This window comes from Leucopleurus acutus (assembly GCF_964270905.1).
Source record: "Leucopleurus acutus genome assembly, chromosome: 8".
NCBI classification, from domain to species: Eukaryota; Metazoa; Chordata; class Mammalia; order Artiodactyla; family Delphinidae; genus Leucopleurus; species Leucopleurus acutus.
Genome location: NC_139151.1, coordinates 106,615,817 through 106,632,154, shown reverse-complemented (window position 1 = coordinate 106,632,154; position 16,338 = coordinate 106,615,817). Strand labels below are relative to the sequence as shown.

The window sequence follows — 16,338 nt, the reverse complement described above, 5'->3', positions numbered from 1 at the left end:
CTGGCTCCATGTATTGGTATAAATGCTTCCACTGAGCCGCCTGGGCTGATTTTTTTTTTAATTCTAATTACTAGAGTAGAAAGCAACTCATTGACAGCCAGCAGCTTCTTTCATTTGTCCAGCCAATTTGGGAGGGTGGAGATCGGGGAAACGTGGCCAGGAACCCAGCTTAGTCAGCTTCCCTCCAGTGGTGCCCCAGCCCCGCTTGGCCCAAGGTTGGCGAGACGGGGAGAGAGGTGGGCGAAGCAGAGCTTCAGACCCCCGGTCACAGCGCCGGCTGCCCGGGCAGGAGACGTCCGATGAGTGAGTGGGGATCTTGGTGTCGGGAGGTGCCTCCCCGCACCATGGCCTTGGACAAGTCCCACTCATTCTCAGATGGGGGTCCTGAATCTGAAAGCCTGGGGTCCAGGTTTCCTACATTCCCTAGTCATTTTCAAGGGCAGCCTCGTAAATCATCTTCTGCAGGGAACTACTCATCTCAAAGGTTTGTCCTTTAAAGATGCAAAGGGGAGACTTCCCTGGTGGTCCAGTGGTTGAGACTTCACCTCCTAATGCAGAGGATGTGGGTTCGATCCCTGGTCGGGGAGCTAGGATCCCACATGCCTTGGGGCCAAAAAACCAAAACAGAAAACAGAAACAATACTGTAACAAATTCAATAAAGACTTTTAAAGTGGTCTACATCAAAAAAGGAAATCTTAAAAAAAAAATTTCTTACAAGATGTGAAGGGGAGGATGCAGTCAAGTGCATGGCGTCCCCTTGAGCCGGGTTAGGATCCCAGCCCTCCACTCACGAGCTGAGCACCTTGCAAGTCGTCCCATGGTGTCTGGTCTTCTCCTGGGAGAACAGACATGCCTCGTGGAGCTGCCAGGTGGTGACAGCAGAGGCGTTAAGAGAGCAGCCTGAAAACCAGTCCATCACTCGTGAGCTGTGTGACTTGGGGTGGTCACTTAACCTCTCTGTGCTTGGTTTCCTCCCCTGTAACAACAGCACCTGTCTCATGGGACTGTTGGCAACTAAACCAGAGAAGATGTGTCTTTGCAGTCGGGATGGTGCTGGGCTGGCTTCCAGAAACAGAACCCTCAGGAGCTGCTACCTAAACACAGGGCTTTCCCTGTCCCACCCAGCAGGAAGGCGGGGCCAGACCCAGCTCTTTCCTCCTGCCTCAGTCCTCAGCCGGCTTGGCTTCCACAATCCACATGGGAAAGGGAGCTGTGCCCTGGGGAGGCCTGGTTTGGGAAGGAAGGCTCCTCCCAGCAGACACCTGCTCCCACCTCACTGGCCAAGACCTGGTCACGCGGCTGCCCCTGGAAGATGGCTGGGGAAGTGGGTTCTTGGCACCCCAGTCCCCATGGAGGGAAAGGAGACAGTGCTTAGAAATAGGTGTTGAGTGGCTGGCAGAGGGTGCTGGTCGGAAGGAAGGCCACCTCGGCACAGGGCAGAGTGGCGTCTGCTCCCAGGTGTGCTGGGCAGTGCAGGGCAGTGGTTAGGGCAACCAGCTGCAGGACTGGGCCACCCGGGCTGGAGTCCCAGCTGCTGCCCCGCCTCGCCGACACAGCGCAGGGCGCCGCTGCTGAGGGCGTAGGGCTACTGGCGCGTTGCAAGGAGCTCACGTGTTTTGCACTTAGAACGGTGCGTGGCCACCGGGTGTCACCTGTGATGGTGATGGCGGGCGATGGGCGTCCACAGATCAGGACGGTGATGGCGGCGGTGATGCACCTGGGGTCCTCTCCCCCTGGCCCCAGTCCTCGTCCTCGAGCCCTGCTCTGAGGGGAGGCTGGCCTCTCCCTCCCTTTGGGTCCTCCTGCCTCCTGAGCCTTTACCAAGCATCCCGGCTGCACCACGGCCACGGCCCTCGGCCGCGGGCACCCTCGGCTACCTGGCGCACGGGCTTATCTTGCCGAGGCTGAAAGGATGAAGCGGGTGCTGGTGGGCCTCGGCTGGTGGGTGCCCGAGCCCCACTGCCTCTAGGCTCTGAGAGGGCTTCCCAGCTGCGCCTGCTGTGGGGCCGGAAGACCGCTTCCTGAAGTTACAGCTACACGAGCAGCCTTCGCTCGGCGATGCGACTCCTGTTAATTCTCCAGGTGTTTTCTGTCCTCTTACAACACAGCGGTCAACTGGCTGGGATGACTAAGGGAAAAAACCAAGCGTGCTGGGAGTGCCCAGTTCTCTGAAGTGCTTTCCGTGTATCCTGGGAAGGAAAATCAGGCACATCCCCGCACCTTCCTTTGCCTTTGGTTTCTTGAGTCCATAGGTTTGGCTCTCATGTGGTGCTGGTGTGTTTTGGGACCCTACAGGGCTGGGAATGGCTGGCACTCCCCGTACCCACACCCCCATGCCCACTCTAAGGGAATTCAAGACACATGGTTATTTTTGAAAACTTACGGCAGCCCCTGCCGCCGGGGCCTTACCCAGCTGTGTGAGCACAGGGCCGGTTCTCCCGATGACACACGGCACACGTGTGCACGCACGCCGGGGGGCACAGAGCGATACTCCAGGGAGCTGGGAATAAATAGAACCAGGGACTCAGTTGCATGTTGGTGCTATAGCCCACCGTAGAGGCGGCTTCTACTACTGAAACCAAGATGCTTCAGGGGAGGAGAGTGAGGCCCCAGGGCAGGTGGGGCTGCAGGCCCCTAGGGGAAGGGCCGTCGTTTGTACAGAGCCTGGTTCCATTCTCTGAAGGAGGAATCATTGCGTAGCGGCCACAGGCACGGAGCGAACCATTTATCCACCTTTGCACAGAGGAGAGGACGAGGGTCAGAGGAAACAGCAGTCCCCTGGGTCTCACCATGATTCTGCAGAGTCAGAAATTGAACTGAGCTCCTTTAAACAGGGAAGTGCACTTCCTAGAGAAGTACTTTTCTTTCACTTGGACAGTTTTTGACCTGAAAGCAAGATTCTGAGTTCTTTAACTAAGACGGGTTTAAACAGTTTTCTGAGTAAGTGTTGCCCCACTGTGCTATCCCTACAGGGATGGTCTCTTTGCGGTCGTGGTGGGCAGATAATGGCCGAAGATGTCTGTGGCCTGACCCCTGGAACAGGTGACTATGTCCGGATACATGGCAAAGGGCAAGTAAGGTCACAGGTGGAATGAAGGTTGCTAGCCGACTGACCTCAAGATGAAGAGATGGGGCTTCCCTGGTGGCGCAGTGGTGGAGAGTCCGCCTGCCGACGCAGGGGACGCGGGTTCGTGCCCCGGTCCGGGAGGATCCCGCGTGCCGCGGAGCGGCTGGGCCCGTGAGCCGTGGCCGCTGAGCCTGCGCGTCCGGAGCCTGTTTCCCGCAACGGGAGAGGCCGCAGCAGTGAGAGGCCCGCGTACGGCAAAAAAAACAAAAACGAAAAAAAAGATGAAGAGATGATCTGATCCTGGGTTATCCCTGAAGCCCCCTGTAATCCCAAGGGTCCTTAAAGTGGAAGAGGGAGGCACAGACTTCAGAATCAGAGTGGTGGGGGTTTGAGGACTCGACCCGCCGGTGCTGGCTTGGGAGGTGGAGGGAGGGGCCGCGAGCCAAGGACTGGGGGCGCCTCTAGAAGCCGGAAAAGGCGAGGGAACAGGTTCACCCTGGGAGCCTCCTGCAGCCACGAGCCCCGCCCTCATCTTGATCTTAGCCCAGAGAGACGCCCGCTGGATGCTGACCTACGGAGCTGTAGGGTAATGGACTTCTGTTGTTCTGGGCCAGTAGGTTCGGGGTCATTCGTGACAGCAGCCACGGGGAGCTAATCCTCCGTCCTTAAGGGGTATGGAGTGAAGTCTGGCTATCTCTGAAGATCAGGGTCCCTGTTTTCCCTCCCCTCCCCCTCGAGCCCAATATCCAGCGCCCAGAAGGTGCTGGATCAATGATCTGCAGCTGATGTAGTGATTGCACGAGGGACCCAAGCTGCCGTGGTGTGAGCATGAGAAGTGGCTTCAGATCAAAGTCGTGCCCCTCGGCCGGTGTTCCTCAGAGGTGAGGCCCTGATCTCCGTGCCCAGCAGTGGGATGGGCACCTGTCAGCACAGCGCCCTGACCCGCAGGGGTGGAGCTGGGCTGTGCAGGCTGCGAGCTCCGTGCCCTCTGCCCCTGCCCTGCCCAGGCTCCAGCCAGCCCTTCACGTGGTTTGCCCCCTTTTCTGCGTCCTGGGGTCTGGCCCCGGGCGGGAGGTGATGGTGAGCTTGGAGACGCCACCAGCCCCCCATACCCGTGTCCCGCCAGCCTGCCTGTGCCCACTGGGGCTTCTCCCTACGCTCCTGTCTGTGGTTCTCCGCTTTGCACGGAGCCCATCGGCATCTTTGGTTTTAAAAAAGAAGAGTTATTTCTGTCTCCATCCCCGTCAGTGATTTCTTTCTTCCTGTGGTCTGGATCCTGCATTTGGCTCTCCAGCCGGGGCGCGGCCCGAACAGCGTCTGATTTAAAACCCGCCGGAGATCACAGGAGCCGGCATGGGAGGGAGGCCTGTGGATGAGAAGCTGGGGGTGGAGTCGGGTGGCCCTGCGCCCTGCGTCCGGGCAGGAAGTGTCACCTCGCAAGCTGGCCCGGCCCGTCCAGCTCGGCCAGGCGCTGCCGTGATGAGGGAGTGGGACCCCGCCTGCTCAGGGCTCCACCCTGCCCCTTCTGCCTCTTCAGGGTGAGGGGCCGAGAAGAACAGCCCGAAGGGAGTGGAGTCCACGGGAGGGGCTGGAGCAGAGGGGAGCTGGTGGTGGGGTTGCCGAGCCCAGGGACCACTTTCCCTTCTCTCTCTGACTCTCTTTGTATCTCCATCTCTGTGTGTGTGTCTTCGTCTCTCTCTTTCTCTGTCTCTTTCTTTGTCTCTCTGTGTCTCTCTCTGTTTTTGTGTATCCTCTGTCTCTGTGGGTGTCTCTCTGTCTCTCTCTGCCTGTATCTCTGACTCACTGTCTCCCCCTCTGTCTTTTTCTGTCTCTCTGTCTCTGTCTCTGCTTTTGGTGGGTTGGAGGCTCAGCTCCAGAGGAGCCCCCAGGCAGGACTCTGAAGGAAGCCGAGGCCCCAGCTCTCTGCATTTCTGTGCTGCACGGCGAGTGACCTCAGCTACGCAGCTCTGGACCCCAGCCCCACATCAGCTCAGAGGTCTGAGGGTCAGCAGTGCGGGTGGGCGCACCTGGATTCTGTGCTCAGGGTCTTATGGGCCCAGAGTCAGGGTGTCACCTGGCTGGGCTTTAGCTGGAGGCCCTGAAGGAGGACCCCGTCCCCCCAGCACGCTGAGCTGTCGGGGATGAACCAGGCAGTGCGACGCAGAACTGTTTTATCATCGTTACACGCAGTCTCCCGTCTGTGGCCGATTCAGGGTCTTTATCACAGAGAGGGGAGATGTCTGGACCCCCTGCGTCCCTAGTGCCCTCCGTCTGGTCGTGTGAACCCAAGGATGTTGGCCTGTGGCCAGGTCGGCGGCCCTCACTGAGGGCACGCTGCCTCCGGGGGTGTTTGGAACTGTGCAGGCCAGGTGTTGTCCCAGTCAGTACCAGCACATAGGACCTGGACACGGCAGCACCGCGGTGGTGGATGGGCCCCTAGCCAGGCCCCGGGGTGAGACCCAGAGGTGCCGTCACCATCCGCTTGGGTAACGAGACCTACCCGGAGCGACAGAGTAGCCGGAAGACCAGGGCTCTTGCGGTTCAAGAAACCTAAAACCCACGTGAGCTGGGTCAAAGGAAGAAAGGTCCTCCACCGCAGGGGTGCAGCGGCCTTTCCTGGACCCCGAGAGTGGAACGTGGGGTCCAGCCTCCCCCGGTCCTGGAAGCAGGTCCTGGAAGTAGGATGCGGGGGGAGCTTGTCAGGAGCCAGGCCAGCTCAGCCATCTCTCTAGGGCCACACATGCGTCATCACCGCCCCGAGCCCCTTGCCTCAGTCTCCCTCCTTCGCTTCTCCCCCACCCCACAAAGTGTTCCCACAGTGACAGCCTCTCTGCATGAATGGAGGTGTCCTCTGTTCACACGGGGAGCAGAGACTGGCCACTTCTATTCCAGGTCCCCAGGAGAGGGGGTCTGATGGGCCGGGCCGGGCCGGGCCGGGCAGCTCTGACCAGGGCGTGAGGTTCTGTGTACAGATATGGTTAGGGTCCTGCTCTGTCCCAGGGGCAGAAGGATACATTCAGAGAGGGAAGACCAAGACGTCTTCCTGGAGGACAACTGTGGCCGACAGCCCACCTGGGAAGGGACTTAGACGCGTGTCGGTGTTATAACTTCACCACAAGGCCAAGGTCAATACTGCTGCTAGCCCCATGTACAGATGAGAAAACTGAGGTTTGGAGAGCTTGTTTCCTGCCCAGGCCCTGCAGCTAGTGAGGACTTAAGCTCACGTTTTCTTGTCTAGATGCAGGCATCCTTCCTGCCTTCCTGTCTGTGGCATCTCACGAGCGAGGGAACCGTCCCACGTGGGACCTGGGCGGGGATCGGGGCCGGCGTGCCCGCGCAGCCTTGGCCCTGCTCTGGTGTTCTGGCCTCTCCCCACGCCCGTCTCTTGACCCGACAGCCCACCTCCTCCCCACGCCGTCCTTTGAATTCTTTTTTGGCCTCTCAGAGTCTTAATAGATTTCTTGGAGAAGATTCCTCTTCATCAACAGTCACACTCGAGGCTCAGAGGCCATCAGTATCTCCCCGGATGCCCCATCCTGGCTTCCTTGCGAGCTAGACGGGATCCTCTTCCCAGCCGCTCTGCGTAAAGGGCTATTTTAAATGCTGACAGTCTGAAGCTTGTCATGCGATCTGTCACTCCCTTTCACAAGTCACAAGAGGTATATGGAATGGAATTTCCAGGGTGTTTTTTTTTTCCCCCTTTCAATGTAGATTTTTCTAGGCCATATTCCAAGAAAAACTTTCAGGGCACATCAGCTTAATCACTGCGTGGTCCTCTCCTGGGAAATGGGGTTATGTCCCTAGTCGCATTGGTGGCGGAGGGGATGTGTCATGTTGAGAAGGCAGGACGTACAGACATCTGGTTTGATAGTTGAGTAAATGAGAGCTCAGAGCGGCAGAGTGAGGTCCCACGCCATCACCACCAAGGTCAGGACTAGAAATCCAGTTTCTCCGTTTGTAGAAGGGCTGCTTCCATTCCCTTGGCAGTCGAAACTAAACTCAGTCTCTGGGCCATATCCTCAGTTCCTCACAGTCAGACCCAAGGAGGTGACAGTGCCCACGCTGGATAAGAACAAAGGGTCCAAGAGCGTGTGGGTTTCATCCCGTTGTTCAGTTACTCCACAGCTGTTGATCACCTGCTGTGTGCCAGGCTGTGTTGTAGGAGCTGGGGACCCAGCAGTGCAGTGAACTTTGAGCTGGGGAAGGAATGTCCCAGAGAGAGTCTAGCAAGTGCAAAGGCCCTGAGGTGCAAACGAGTTTGTCATGTTCAAGCAACAAAAAGGAGACTAATAGGGCAGAGTGGAGTGACTGCGGTGGGGGCGGGGAGCAATGGGAGAGGAGGGTTCAAAGGCAGGGCTGCGTAGCGTCGGACCTGTGTCATCGGAGGGCTCGAGGAGGGGACTCGAATTCCACTTGGAGACTGTCGGAAAACGTTAAGCAGAAAAGTGGCATCACCTGATTACATTTTTTGAAGTTCATTCTGTATAGCGGTTCAGGAGATGATTCAGATCATTCAGCAGTAGTGACTGCTGGCCTCCAAGCTGAGTGGGACTACAGACATTTCTGAGCTCCTGTTGTACGAAGCACTGAGCCTGGAACCTGGCCCAGGAGGTGGGCCTGTCTGTGAACTACTAGGTTCTTGCCTTTGAGAAGTTTCTACGTGGCTTAGGAAACAAACGAGTGAATAGTTCCCTCTTGGTTGGCTGGTTTTTCTGTCTCCTTTGTCGTACCCAGAGGCCTCCTCTGAGACATATAGAGGCCTGTGCTCTGTGCCGTGCTCTCTCCACGTCCGATGGGATGCGTTCCTGTCGTCCGTTGTGTGGTTTTCCATTTTCTCCTCGAAGGTGTGAGATCCTCACAGACAAGGGGCCAGACTCAGCCTCTGCCTTGATGTTGTCTGGGCTTCCTTTCTACTTGTGGTTGCCAGAAAGCCAGCTCTGCCACACTTGAGCAAAACATGGAATGTACTGGCTCGCGTGACAGAGAAGGCCACGCATGGGCTGCGTCGGTCAGCTTAGGCCAGGGAAGGCTGCAGTAACAAACAGGCCCCTGATCTCAGCGGCCGAAAACCACCAAGGTTTATTTCCCACTCACACCACCTGCTTGTCATGTGTCCCGGGGGCACACCTAGGGACCCTGACTGATAGAATAACCACTGTCTCAAACGTTTTGGTTGCCATGCCCGTGGACAAAGAAACAGTAGGGGGGGCGAGGGGAGGCGGGGCGGGGGGGAATCTTGGATTGGGAATTAAATGTTCCATCCACCCAGGAAGTGAAGTAAATGAGTTCTTCCGAAAACGCAGGGGCCGAAGTGAATCGCAGGGATGATCCATCCAACCACATGCCCAGAGGGAGGAAAGACAGAAATATTGAATGAGTCGCCCTCGTGACCCCCACGAGCCAAGACCCAGGGATTCTCAGCGTTGGGCCGCTTGTGTCCCTCCATCCCCCAGCCTCCCGCTGTGCGCAGGCTGCATGCATGGGCTAGTTTTCCCATGATGTGGTGTGATGGCCACTGGTTGCCCGCACCCCACGTCCTCCCACCTCACGGCCCATGAGAAAGCCGAGTTCTCCTTCCTCAGCATCCAGACCTCAGCACGTCTCAGAAAAAGGCCAGCCGGTCCTCCGTGGGCCATGGGCAGGTTGCTGGTGAAGATGCCTCCTCCCAGGGCCCCCAGTGGATGCTGACCCAGGAGGCTGTGCTGTGCAGTATCCCTGCCACCTGCCGGCTCGGTGACCTCAGGCAACTCGCTCAACCTCTCTGAGCCTCACCTTCCTCAGCTGTAAACCAGGGATAGTAACAGTATTGAGCTCTTGCCCATAAAGCACGTAGAATACGCGGGGCCCCGCATGGATGTTTTGAATTTGCTTTTTTGTTTTTTGTTTTTGTGGTGCGCGGGCCTCTCACCGTCGTGGCCTCTCCCGTTGCGGAGGACAGGCTCCAGACGTGCAGGCTCAGCGGCCATGGCTCACGGGCCCAGTCGCTCCGCGGCACGTGGGATCCTCCCGGACCGGGGCACGAACCCGCGTCCCCTGAATCTGCAGGCGGACTCTCAACCGCTGCGCCACCAGGGAAGCCCTCGCATGGATGTTTTGAAACACGATAGCTGTTGGCTGCTGTCAGCCAGGCTGGGGAGGCACAGCGTTGGGGGTCTGCTCACTTTAATTGGCAGTGAGCATGCCTGCCCCTCCCCCGAGCTCCTCCCCTGTTGCCGTGCCCCGCCCCCGTGCCAGCACCTCCCCAACTCCCTTCCTGGACCTCCCAGGTCACACCCCCCGCAGCGGCTGCCCCCCCCACCAATCCCCCTCCCTCTCAGCCTCCTAGGTGGGGGCCGCCCCCGGCATCAGCAGGGCCAGGGCCTTGGGCCCCGCCGCGTGGACCTTCTCGTGCCGGTGCAGGTTGGAGCGCCGGCTGAAACTGTTGCCGCACAGGGGGCAGCAGCAGGGCCGGACGCGGCGGTGGGTGCGCTGGTGGGCGGCGAGGTGCGAGCTGTGGCTGAAGCCCTTGCTGCACTCGGGGCACGGGTAGGGCTTGACCCTGGTGTGGGTGCGCTGGTGCGCTGTGTGACCTCGAGGGCCACCTTGGAAGGTGGAAGGTCCCAATCCTCCGTGCACAGCGATAACCAGGTAATATAGCACTTTCCATTTGCCGAGCACCGTTCCAGCATTTTCCCTGTATTAATTCATTTACTCCTCCATCACTTCCCTGTGAGTAGGAACTATTATTATCCCCACTTTACAAATGAAGAGCCTGGTGACTTGCAGCCAGTAAACGGCAGAGCTGGGCTCTGAATTCAAGCTAGTCTAGCCTGCGAGCCCACATCCCTCATCATGGCACTCTGCTACTTCTGCAAAACAGCTACAAATAATCCACTTAGCCCTGGCTGCTGTGGGAAGACCAAATAAGGTGAAGGACTTTCATTTACTAAAAAAAAAGCGATAATTTAGCAAAGCTGCAGTGATGGTTAGGATGATGACGATGGTGATGATGACAGAGATGATGGTGATGTGATGAGGATGATGCTGTGATGATGGTAGCAACGGTGATGATGACAGAGATGACGGTGATGTGATGAGGATGATGCTGTGATGATGGTAGCAATGGTGATGATGATGGTGGCGGTGATGCTGTCCCTCAGGACCCCTTTCCTGTCCCTCGGGGCCATATCTCAGAGCAGAAGTCTGACTGTGTCCAGAAGCCAGAGGACAGGGAAGGCCTGTGCAGTGAGAGAGTTTTTCATAAAGCAGTTAGAGACAATATGATTCCAAAAGTTCCCCTTTCTCTTATAAAACAATTATGGTAGTGGAAGGGAATCCATTGTTTTTAAGGCCAGATTAATAACTTGTTAAATCCCATGTTTGTCTCCACCCTTCCCTCTTTTGTTTAACATTTTCTTGGTCCATGAAATCCCAAAGTCTGGGAACCACTGGCTAACTGACCTTTCTGAAACATTTGTTTCCTCTGGCAAAGATGTGGACAGGTACACACACACACACACACACACACACACACACACGCACACACGCACACACACCACACACACGCACACACACACCACACGCACACGCACACACACACCACACACACACGCACACGCACACGCACACACGTTGACTACGCTCTCTGCTCCTTCGATCTGGAATCCCTGACCTCAGCTGAGGGCCGGCACCAGCCAGCTCTCACGGCCCAGCGGTTCCCCGGGCAACAAGCACAGAGCTGCCAGTGGGGCATAAACAACAGGCAATTAAGAGTAATAATAACAATTAACAGCCCATCCCCACGGTGATTCAGTGGCTTCACGAGCTACTCTGCTCAACCCTACAAACAGGTTCCAATCCCACTTAACCCTCCCGGGCCCAGCCCTTATGTGGGCTCCACGCGATGTCACAGGGCTGGCCTGGCCAGAGGCACTGCCTGGCCCACGTGCTCCCCCCCTGCACAGTGATCTGACTGCTGGGGCCCTCAGCCCAGCCCGTGGAAAGTCAGCATCTGTTAGCCTTATCCTCACCCCACCCCCAGGATCCTGAGCCCCAGAGAACAGAGCTGAGGCCCCACCCCATCCGAGCAGCCTTCTAATCCCTGCATTTGGGGCACAGGGCCTGACCTTCAGGTGGACTTGATAAATGGTAACTAGATTTGAACATGTACGCAATGCAAGATGCCAGGGAGGAGGGGGAGAGGGACACGGAACACCTGGGTACGTTGGGTCTGACTGCCAGACACGGGATGTGCGTGCAGCTCGGCTGGACCAATGCCCTCGGGCCACTCTGCCAGGGCGCAGTGTGTTTCTGTTTGCTGATTTGCGACGGACTGTTGAGATTGGCTCTGCAAGCTCTGACATTGGGTGTCTGCCAGGAGTGAAACAGCAGAGGTGATACAGAGAGAGATAAGGCCAAATCCTCACCCTCGAGCCCCGCAGAGAGCACGGAGACTCGGGTCCTCTCCGAGGGTCCCTTGGTGCGGCCTGCTGGTTCTGAGCCTGGGCCCGGGAGCCCACCTGCCCGCGGGGGGCCCACCCTGCCCCCACTGTTTAGCAGGATGTGCCTTTGCATCGGCAGTGCTCGCCAGCACCATCTGTAAAATGGGTCCAACCGTCGTACTTCCCTCGCCGGGCTGCTGTGACCAGCAAGTGGGAGTGGATCGGCCCAGATGTCCACGAATTGTGGCCCAGGGGAGGGACTCAAGAAATGTTAGTGGGGACGAAGATGTTATTGACCCAGGTTCTTGGACTCTTTAATCAATAGAAATGGATGCGGCCAGACGAGAAATTCAGACAGAGCTTTACTGGGACTCGTGCTGCAGCATAGAAAGAGAGAACAAGAAACCCCAAGCGGGGGCGGGGGGAGCGAGCTGGCTTCTTAAATGGCGTGAGGGCGGGGCAGATCGGTGGGCGGAGCTGGAGGAGGGGCTTAGGTGGTCTGCCCACCCCCGTGGGGTGCCATGTGCAGGGATCATGCGTTGTACCCTGCTTTCCCTCCCTGTACCTCAGAAGTGGCAGTTGGGCTTTTGGGTCTTTTTGCATCTTGTTGTTCGTAATTTGCCCCAACTGTGCATGTGAGTGTTTATTTTTATTTATTTATTTTTAAATTTTATTTATTTATTTTATTTTTTTAAACAGCCACCCCTCCCCTGGCCACAGTGACATTTTTTTAATTTAAATTTTATTTTTTTGGCTGCGCAGCATGTGGGATCTTAGTTCCCCGACCGGGGATTGAACCCGCGCCCCTTGCATTGGGAGCGCGGATTTATTTTCGGTCCCTTAGAGGTTCTTTGTATCTGTTGCTTGAGGAGACGTTTGTCCAGGGGCAAACACTCCGGTGAGGGGGTCCCGGGTCCCAGCCTGTCTCAAAGACAGTGATGACACAGCAGAGACACGCCAAGCAGAGGCGAGTGCCTCACTCCACAACGAGGACACCGAGGTCCTGCAGAGGGATGGGAAGGATGGCGTGAAATGGAGCAAAAGCAGAGGGGCCACGCTTGGCTGGACTTGGCAGGACCTGCAGAGTGACACACGCACCCACTCCCTGGGGGCCGTGACAGACAAATGAGAGAGTATAGGAGCAGAACTTGGAACAGGGCCTGGTACCCAGTCAGCACTCAATTTGTGTCAGGGACCGAGATGGTGATGAAGATGTTGTCACCGTTCAGGGAATTGTAACTTTCGTATCGTTGGAGCCTCGGGTGGAGTGATGGGAAAGGGGCAGAGAGGCAGGGGGAGCCGAGTCACTGAGAACCCGGCCGCAGGTCCTTTAGGACATCACTAGCTGCTGTAACAAGCAAATCCCTGGAGTGTAGCACAAGGCAATACAATTTTGTTGCTTCTTTTAAGAGCTAATGCACAGAGACCCAGGCTTTTGCCAGGAATCCCTGATGATCCCATCATCCTGTCGAGCCTGGGAGTCCTAGCTTTGAGCTGGGAGACACAGCAAGAGAGCTTAGGGAGAGCTCCCTGGCCTCCATAGAAGCCAAGCTTGGAAGGGACGCACACACGCACGCGCGCGTGCATTCCATTGGTGGGAGCTGGTCACGTGCCCACACCTGGCTGCAAGGGGTGCTGGGAAATGTAGTCCTGGGCTGGACATCTGCTCCTCCCAGCACCCCCAAGGCAACACCACACCATGCAGAAAGGAAGCGTGTGTTTTTGCTGCACAGGCTGCCTCTGGGCATGAAAGGAGCCGAGAGGTATCAGCGCGACCCTTCTCAGAGCCCTTGCACGTGTTCACTTTTCAGCTGAAAACGTGCATTTGGGTTTGAGTAAAATCCCGTTCACCTTGGAAGGTGGTGTCAAGGAGACTGACAGCAGAGAGGGTCGCAGGGTTTAAATGAGAGTTTGAGCCATTTTTCCTGAAGCCAATCACATAATTTCTCTGTATTGTTTCCAGGGTTTGGGGAAGAGAGTGCCCAGGAGATTTTATTTGGGGGAAAATACCTAAACAGTAAATCATAAGCTGCTGTATTTCTTGCATTTGTGTTGTTGGGGGTTTTTTTTTCCCTCCAGCTCTGAGCTATCGATTAAGTCTAATTACATCATTCATATAATTTCCCGTGAAATTTAAGTCGAAATTTGCTGAGTAAGGGAAGTAAGCAGGGGACTTCATTAGGAACTTAATCATGTTTTTTTGTTTGTTTCTAGGAGAAAGCAACTATAATCAGGAAGAATAACAATAAACACTTCCTTTCTCCCAAAGCAGTCATCCGCAGGTTCTCAGAGTTGCTAGACGGCTCGGCAGCATCACCTGAGAGTACCACTGTCGCGGATTCTGTGTGCTGAGTGGCCGGAACCTGCAGAGCCCTGTCTTCTTTGCAGAGAGCATCCTGCGCCAGCCAGGGACCCTGGGACTTGCCTCCATTTGGGAATGGAGCGCATGACTCTCCAGTAGTCAGCCTTGAGGTTCATCTGCGTCCCCCAGAGTTTGCAAAGTTAGGCCACAGAGCAAGGCCGCGTCTTCCTCCCAGATCTTTCCGCAGGAGAGCGGGTCTCACGCTTCGTAGGTCAGATAAATGAGGGGCCCGGCCGGCCTCGCGTGGTTTCAACATTCGGGGACCGTGACTTTCTAAACGATGTCTCTCTTCCCTCTCTGCAGAAACTCGTGCAGACCGCAGCAAGAAACTCTTCCGGCACTACACGGTCGGCTCTTATGACAGCTTTGATGCCTCCAGGTAAGACGTGATTCTTTCTCTGCCAGGCCCCCTCCGGTCAAAGATGCTCGTAGGCGTCCTGAAAGCGCTGGACCACCTTGCATGGAGCACTTGGAACCCCATGGCTTGCTTCCCGCTATGGGTCCCCGTCACCCACCGCCCAGACGTGGGCTGGGATGATGGAGACCGCCGTCTTCCAGAGGACCCGCCCGAGAGGTGGGCTCTGTGCCGCCTGCAGTTTGGGGTCGGGCTAGAGCGCACTTGTGGGATGGCCAAGGGAGAGAGCTGTCTTTCAAGGAGGAGGAAACCTGGCGTTGTTTGGGGGGAAAGCAGTACAAATGGTAAAGATGACAGTGCTTGGCGGCCACAGGAGCCTCGAGGCAGCACCAACGTATCAGCATCCCCCCCCGGGGGGTGGGGGGCGGAATATGAGGATGCCTCTGGGTTTCCCCTCCTCCAGCCCCCTACTGCCACCAATCTGCTTTCTGTCGCTAAGGATTTGCCTGTTCTAGACTTTTCCTAGAAATGGAATCCTACAGTATGTAATCTTCCGCGAAGGGCTTCTTTACCTAGAAGAATATTCTCAAGGTTCATCCATGCTGGAGCGTGTATCAGTGCTTCGTCCCTTTTTTTTTTTTTTGTCCCTTTTTTCGCTAATTTTTTCACTGTGGTAAACTATAAATAACGTACAGTGTGCTGTCTTAACCATTCTGAAGTGTACAGCTCAGTGGCATTAAGTACATTCACATTCTTGTGCGACCATCACACCGTCCATTTCCAGAACCCTTTCCATCTTCCCAAACTGAAACTCCATCCCCATGAAACACTCACTCCCCTTCCCCTCCCCCAACCCCTGGCGCCCACCATCCTACTGTCTGTCTTCATGAATGGGACTCCTCTAGGGACCTCGTACGAGTGGAATCATACAGTATGTGTCCTTTTGTGTCTGGCTTCTTTCACTGAGCATCATGTCCTCAAAGTTCATCCCTGTTGGACCAGGTGTCACAGTGTCCTTCCTTTTTGAGGCTGAATAATATTCCTTTGTGTGGATGGACCACATTTTGTGTCTCCGTTCACCCGTGGATGGACGCTTGAGGTGCTCCTACCTTCTGGCTGTTGTAAATATGTGGCTGTGGACATATGTGTACAGATATTTTTTGAACACCTGTTTCCAGTTCTTTGGGGTGTATACTTAGGAGTGGAACTGCTGGTCACCTGGTTTTCGCGTTGACCCGTCCCAGCCACCTTTCTCCTATAAACAAGATGCGCTATAACAGAAATGCCATTCCCAGCAGAGTAGCCGGTCCCCTCTTCCGGGGGGCTTTGCAGACTCTCCAGGTCTTGCTAAGATTGTCCACTTTTTTACCTTGAAAGCCCAGGTTGTGATCGTTGGCCTGGCCACCAGCGCAGCCCCGAGAGAGCGCTCAGAGGCTGATGGCTTCCAGGGAGTTACACCCACCCCTGGCGTCTGCTGATGAGTCTTTATCTGGGTCAGATGAGTCGCTTCTTCCTTAGCTGGAGGCCGTCTGTGAAAGTGGACCCTGGGCCCACGGTCACTGTCAGCATGCTGTCACTCTTTGCTTCCGTTCTAGCAGGGAGGGCGCCTGAGTCTCCGAGAAGCCCAAGAGCTGTTGCCATGGTGACTTGGAGGGCTGTCCAGGCTGGGAGTGGGGCTTTGAGGGAAAGAGGGCCTCTGGGTGCTGGAAGGGTCCAGGCCGTGTCTTGCCCTAAGGCCGTGGCTTTTGCAAAGCCATGTCCCCACGAGATCCGTTGTCAGCAGAGGGCAGCCAGCAGGCCACCCTTGGTGTGTGTGTGTGTGAGGGCGGGTGCGCGCGCACACTCGGTGCTCGAGACGGGCAGGGCTGACTGAGCTGGGAAAAGAGAAGACCGCAGGGCCAGGCTGTCTGGGCCACGTGTCCTGTGGCTGCAACAGGCCAGAGCACACCAGGGATGCTCACTGCAGGTCGGCCGACAGAGGACATGTGGAACCGTCATAGCTGTTAAGTGATAGGACAGAGCCGTCTCGAGAGATGATGAGCTCCCTGTCGCTGGAGGAAGTCAAGCAGGGTGGGCATCGTCGTGGTGGAATGTCGTAGAAGTTTGGACTAAATGACCTCCGAGATCACAGCC

General features: G+C 56.4%; 1 protein-coding gene across 3 annotated transcripts in view; it reads left to right on the top strand.

The window, feature by feature from the left end:
* Positions 1-16,338, top strand: part of SHANK2 (SH3 and multiple ankyrin repeat domains 2) — a gene marked incomplete at its 5' end in the record, with an annotated part of 546,538 nt that overhangs the window by 347,066 nt on the left and 183,134 nt on the right. For all 3 annotated transcript variants that reach the window (XM_082845188.1, XM_082845187.1, XM_082845190.1), the window contains one exon: positions 14,154-14,229. In XM_082845188.1, the coding sequence (XP_082701314.1) occupies positions 14,154-14,229 (76 nt within the window). The remainder of the gene's footprint in view (positions 1-14,153; positions 14,230-16,338) is intronic.